Below are 6,635 nucleotides of genomic sequence, written 5' to 3'. Positions count from 1 at the left end.
GCCCCCCCCTCCGCACATGCCTTGCATTTCAAACTTACACAACGCCCCCCCATGCTCGTCTCGCTGTCCTCCATCGCCATGTACGCCTTTCTCCACTCCGCTCTCTTGCACTCCTCCTTGCGACGTACTCTCCCCCGCACGTGTGTCCATCGCCCCGCCTCGACCGCCATGTTCAGTTCCGCCTCCCCCGCCGTGGCCTTCGAGCGGCTGCAGGAGCAGTCTCCCCCGCAGTATCTTGACGTTCGTACGTCCCCCGAGTTTCAGGCCGGCCATCCGCCTGGCGCCGTCAATGTCCCCGTCACACTCGACTTTACAAAACCCGTTGATACGTTCGTGCAAGATGTCATCGACCTGTTCCCGAAGGACGCAGATTTGCTCGTCGGGTGCAAGACTGGGGGGAGGAGTATGATGGCCATCGGCTTGCTGGAGAAGGCTGGGTTTGAAAAACTAACCAATGTCGAGGGTGGGTACAATGCATGGAACGCCGCCAGTCTTCCACTGGAGAATTGAGTACGTGCTGTATGTCCATGATCGAATTTCCTGCGTGGGTGTAGATCGCCAGACTTCACACCCATACATACCGTTGTCATTCAATTTTATTTTTGTACAAGAAAGGGTTTATTGCTTTCATTCGATTGCTCCTACGTAGCTCTCCCTCTCCCCCTCACCCACTACTCCTCCTTATCCGCCGAGTGATCACCACTGATCGCCCGCCTTCATCAGTCCACTCCCCAGTGCCCCCAGACTTGACCTCGGACCAGCCCCAACCGCCCCGTCCGACTTATTCGCACCGGCACTCGAGTCCCGTTCTGGCACTCGAGTCCCGTCCCGGCACTCGAGTCCCGTTCAACGTCCACATAGCTATCACCTACAAAGCTTGGTAGCCTGCTCTGCTCCACCTTTGCCGACGAGATCGTCAGCGCCGTCATCGACAAAAAGTCGATTACGTACACCACGTACATCATCCGACTCGTCTCGATGTTCCTCCCGAGCATGGCGGGTCGCCACACGCGCGCCCGGTAGTTGGACCCGACCAGTATGTAGAACACCAGCTCGCAACCAAACACGAAAAGGTCCTCCTGATCGTGCGCCTTGAGCACCGCACAGAAGATCACACCGATGAACACAGGGAACATCACCGCCGCGGCCAGCTGCAGAATCACAAACATGCTCTCTGACGCCTCGTACAACTGCGCGCCTTCATGCAGGACGCGCTGGTGGCCGCCGGCGTGCCGCCGCCCGAGGCCGCCGTCGCCGCCGAGGTGCTCGAGTGGGCGGACTTGCATGGCGTGTCCACGCATGGCATCGGCCGCCTCAAGCCCATCTATATCGATCGCATTCTCGCCGGCATTTTGAAGCCTACCGCCCCGTTCGAGGTCATCGTTGAGACGGAGACTACCGCCGTGGTTGACGGGCACGGAGGCCTGGGGCTGTACATCGGGCCCAAATGTATGGATATGTGCATTGAGAAGGCGAAGAAGCATGGCTTGGCCATGGTCGTCACGAGGAATAGCACGCATTATGGCGCGGCAGGGTACTACGTGGATAAGGCACAGGAGCACGGGTGCATCGGGATTACGGGCACCAATGCTAGGCCCTCCATCGCCCCGACGTTTGGCGTGCAGCCGATGCTGGGCACCAATCCTATCACGTTTGGCATGCCCAGTGATGACCCGTTTCCGTTTATCTTGGATTGTGCTACTAGCGTCAACCAGAGAGGCAAGATTGAAAAGTACGCGAGGGAGGGCAAGCCCACGCCGCCGGGCCAGGTCGTCGATCGTGACGGCAACGTCCGGACGGACACGGACGGTATTCTGAAGGACTTGCAGACGGGCTACTGCTCGCTCGCCCCGCTGGGGGGTGTCGGCACCGACATGGGAGGGTACAAGGGGTACGGATACGCGACGGTAGTGGAGCTTTTGTCATCGGCGTTGTGCAGCGGGACCACGAGCCCGGATTTGAGCGGCGTGGACAAGGCTACGGGGAACAAGAAGGCGATGCCGCTGGGCCACTTCTTCATCGCGATCGACGTGGAGCGATTCCTGCCCGTGGGCGAGTTCAAGAACAACATGGGCAAGTTTTTGCGCCAGCTGCGCGAGTCGGAGAAGGATCCCAAGGGCCTCGGCAGGATCTACACGGCCGGATAGCTGGAGCATGAGGGTACGATAGCCGTCGGGAAGAACGGCGGCACGCTGGTGCCCGAGGCTCTGCAGAGGGACATGCTTGCCATTCGCGACAAGTATGCGAGTATTAAGGACAAGTACGCCAAGTTTAGTTTTGAGTAGGCAGGAAGGAGGGTATTTAGCTGATATCGGGGTCTCGAAGCACTGCGCGATCGCGGCCGGCTGCGCCTGGACCGTTGGAGAAGGGCGGTCCCAAATTCCATAAACTACAGTACTTACACTATTGTCCAGTCGTCCCTATTTTCCACTTGAATTCAAGTCGACCACGACGCGGCCTCCCGTTTGTGCCCCATAAATAACCGCGCCGCATGCCGAGAATCGCCCATGCCTTACTTTTTCATTGCTGGTTTCCTCTCCCTGCGTTCGGCCCGCCTTCCGTTCACCCACCCGACACTCCGGCGGTCTCTAAATCCGCCGACCCCGCCCGACCGAACCGCACTACATCGCGCCCGCCCATCCCACCTTGCATCCGCACCTTCCCCTTCCGCACCGCTTTCTCCCCATGGCGCGCCTGCGCACGTGGCGCGGCGCCCTCCCGCTCCTCCTCCACCTCCTGCTTGCGCTGGCCCTCTGCTGCTGCGCGCGCGCCCTGGACGACGACCCCGACGACGAATCGGACTCCATCGCTCTCTCCAAAGCTGACATCGAGGAGCTGGGTCTCAAGGACGACCCTCTGCGCCGCCAGGCCCGCGCAAAGCCCGGCCGCGACACCCTCACGGACACCCTCAAGAGCCTGAGCCTCACGGACAAGGAGCTGGCCGAGCTCAAGCACATGGAGCGCGAGACCCTGCGAGACGTCCCGGACACCGCCGTCTTTCACGGCAGCGACGACAAACGCCCCGTCGATGCCGCGCCCCCGCCGGGCATGGTCGCCCCGCCGCGCGCGGAGAGGGACGTGCCCAGGCCTGACCAACCCGACGAACACGACGCTGCGAGGAAGAGGGCCGAGGCCGCTGAGGAGAAGGTCGCGGCTGTGCAGAAGGAGGTGCAGGAGAGCAAAAGGGAGGCAGAGGAGCGGAAGAAGGAGGCGGATGCGCTCAAGGCGAAGGTCACGCTTCTGACGCGCACGCTGGAGGGCCAGAAGGAGGACGCGGAGGCCGCGCGCATGGAGATGGAGCAGTCGAGGGATGCGTATGAGCAGAAGCTAGAGGCGGAGCGCACAGAGTATCACAACGAGAAGGAGGAGCTGAACTCGGCGATCGAGGAGCGGAAGCGCGCGTTTGATGAATTGTATGAGGAGAAGCAGGTGCTCGGGCAGATCCTGGACGAGGAGCAGAAGACACTGCACGACCTACAGGAGAAGATCCAGCACCCTGACCTCGGGCTGTGGATCAGGCAGCGCGCGGAGAGGGCGGCCATTCTGGTCGAGACGCCGGAAACGGACGCCATGAAGTTCTACGCCAGGAAGTATATGGCGCCCAAGGTGACCAAGATGAGGCACCGGCTCGCGCTGCTGGAGAAGCGCGTGGAGAAGAGCGTGGATCATCTGCTGCCGTCCCAGTATGGCAGCGTCGTGGCGCTGATGCTTTGTATCGGGCTGATCGGGTTTCCCGTGTTCGTGACGATGTCGACAGTAGTGACGGTGACCAAGTCGGTGTCGCTGCGGCAATACGTGCTACTAGGGAACGTGTTTCTGACGGCGTTTTCGAGCGGGCTTTGCATCGCCGGGATTCTGTTGCAGCAGGACCCGCTGCAGACGTTGTACGAGGCGTCGGAGAGCATGTTTGTGATTCTGCAGCTGGCCGCGGCGGTGGTGTTCCCTGTGTTCATCGGTGTGATCTTCTGTGCGGTGCTCAAGGCGCGCGATCAGGAGGACCTTTTCGTGTTTGGTTGCGAGCTGGTGTTCTACATACTGGTCGGGCTCAACTACCGGGCGCGCGTGTGGCGACCCGCCATGCTCGGGAGGAACATCGAGACGAGCCGGATGATGTACGTGGTGTACGTAATCGACTTTTTGTCGATGACGGCGCTGACGATCTCGTCGGCAAAGGTGGGGCAGAGCAGGCTACCAAGCTTTGTAGGTGATAGCTATGTGGACGTGGAACGGGACTTGAGTGCCGGTGCGAATAAGTCGGACGAGGCGGGTGGGGCTGGTCCGAGGTCAAGTCTGGGGGCACTGGGGAGTGGACTGATGAAGGCGGCGATCAGTGGTGATCACTCAGCGGGTAAGGAGGAGTAGTGGATGAGGGGGAGGGAGAGCTACGTAGGCATGAGCAATCGAATGAAAGCAATAAACCCTTTCTTGTACAAAAAACCCCCAATTTTGACTCAATTTCACGAAATTTAATGGCATTTTAGTGCATTCATTGGCAATTGAAAGGTGAATCTGGACAAGGGGGCTTTTCGGTTGGAACGCACGACAACTCAGCAGAAAGTGGAAAACAAGTGGACCATTTCAGCCGTACAAATCCAAGTCAGGATGACTTGGCGACAAGTCAGCGCCAAGCCACACGCCATGATTTGGGGAATGATTCTTCATTCGCGTAATGAAACTTGGCAAAACAAAAATCAGCACCAAGTCCTAATATGACTTGGGAATGATTCTTCATTCGCGTAATGAAACTTGGCAGAAAAAGAATCAGCGCCAAGTCACACGCCATGGTTTGGCACCCCCACTATGACTTGGAAATGATTCTTGATTCGCGTCATGGAACTTGGCAGAAATGAAATTCGGCCACTGTCCGAAAACAGGGCTGTATAAGAGAGGCACGTCAAAAACTCTCTCACCACTCTTCTCTCTTCCTCAAGTCGTCGCTTGTTCTCGTTTCACAACTCAACAAGCTCCAGACGGATCATCGTCACGGCCGGCTGTCAACGACTTGCGCATTATGCCTAATGCTGAAGAAGAACAATCTTCGTCCGGATCCGCAGGCATCTCTGGCCCAGTGCCAACTCTGGAAAACCAGCCTTCTACCAGTCGCCCTCCATCTGCTGCTTTCGTCATCAAGGTCAACTCGTTGGAAACGCAGGTCCCCCAGATTCTGTCGCTGCTCGAGAACCGCCCCGCTAGTACGGCCCCTACTGCCGCTACCGCTGAGGATCCAGCCGCTCCGCCGGTTTCACCAGCCGCCGAGCAACCGGGTGCCAGGACCCCCCACTCGGGCCCTGCCCCACCGCAGCTCACATCTGTTCACGCCGTCTACGCCGACCGGGAACTTCAGTTTACTCTTCCAGCTCCGACTGCTCAAGAAATCGCTGACACCGTCGCCACACGCCAACCATACGGGGAAACTGAGAAACTCAACCTCTTCCAGAAACCTGTTAACCAGGCCCCATTCCCGTCCAAACGCTTCATTCCCGAAACTGAGAAGCTATTCGGGCGCATCAAGAAATCGGATACAAGGGACGGTTGCGAAGCTGAGGTACTCTGGAACATCGGTTACAACAGGGCAACTGCCCTCGCCGCATCTCACAAAGTGGCGGAGGCTTTGTCCACTGGAAACACTCAAGCCACTACTGAGGCCTTTTCAGTCCTACACCACTATCTCCAAGCCTCATACGAACGGGTGCAGGAACGAGTCGACTTCTTCTCCAACTCTGTTGAATCTGGCAAGTCCGAGGCGGCACTTTTCCAGAAGTACTTACTTGAGCAAGATCAGCCCTACGTCTCCCAACTCTACAGGGACACCAAGGAAAAGTTTGCCGAACTCCGCTCCCAGGCCTACGACAAGGAGTTCAACAATCAAGCTGCTCGCAACTCAGGAACACAGGCTACAGGACGTGTCTCAAGGGGACTCTCAGGAAAAGGGGCACAGCGTTATCCGCCGCGGAACCCCAACTCAGGTGGCTCAGGCTCTTCCAGGTCTAGCTCCAAGTAATGGTCCGCAAACCGGACCCTTCTGTGCTATGGTGCAACCCACACCGCCAAGCACGTTTCTGGGCCGAAGGGCTCAGGGCTCCGGACTTCCTAGTCCGAGCCATCAAGTTCGGGGTGTACGAGAAACCGGTCAACTCAGCCAAATTGGCCACACGCTTCGTACTCCCCGAGATCCCGGTGGAACCTCTGGATTTGGACTGGCTACGCAACGAACTCACCGATGCCACGCGCCGCCATATCTACGAGGAAATCTCCCCGGTGGAGGCTCACCGCCTCAACAAGCAAGGATTCCCTATCTCAAACGCCTTCATCGTGCGCGCAGAAAAGCGACGATTGGTCGTCAACCTCAAAGGACAGTCAGGTCTCTTTCGGTCTGTTCCCGTCAAAATGGAGACACTGGAATCCTTCGCTTTGGAAATCAAGCCGAAAGACCGCCTGCTCTCGTTCGACGTAGAGAAAGGGTACCATCATTTCAGGCTACATCCGGCTATTCGCAACCGGTTCCTCTTCAGAATCAATGGACGTTACTTTCGCTGTATCGCCCTACCGTTTGGATGGAAGCTATCTCCGTTCTACTTCGTCAAGTTCATGCGACCTTTCGTCGAGTACATCCGAGACCGACTCAATCTCCGCAT

At 58.1% G+C, this 6,635-nt stretch overlaps 2 protein-coding genes; both read left to right on the top strand.

The window, feature by feature from the left end:
• The first annotated feature begins 1,202 nt into the window (after positions 1-1,202).
• On the top strand, positions 1,203-2,147 carry CHC_T00009173001 (Malate dehydrogenase). Its single transcript, XM_005710416.1, has one exon. It carries the CDS (start codon positions 1,203-1,205, stop codon positions 2,145-2,147), a length of 945 nt encoding a protein of 314 aa, XP_005710473.1.
• Positions 2,148-2,685: 538 nt separating this feature from the next.
• CHC_T00007035001 (hypothetical protein) lies at positions 2,686-4,437 on the top strand. XM_005710415.1 is given in 2 exon segments: positions 2,686-4,362; positions 4,363-4,437. The coding sequence occupies 1 exon segment, from the start codon at positions 2,686-2,688 to the stop codon at positions 4,360-4,362; it is 1,677 nt and encodes a 558-aa protein (XP_005710472.1). The 3' UTR covers positions 4,363-4,437.
• Positions 4,438-6,635: the final 2,198 nt, after the last annotated feature.

The sequence above is a fragment of the Chondrus crispus genome, genomic scaffold, assembly GCF_000350225.1.
Source record: "Chondrus crispus Stackhouse genomic scaffold, scaffold_59, whole genome shotgun sequence".
Lineage (NCBI taxonomy): Eukaryota > Rhodophyta > Florideophyceae > Gigartinales > Gigartinaceae > Chondrus > Chondrus crispus.
The sequence above is the reverse complement of the archived record's forward strand: the minus strand, read 5'-3'. Positions and strand labels throughout refer to the sequence as shown.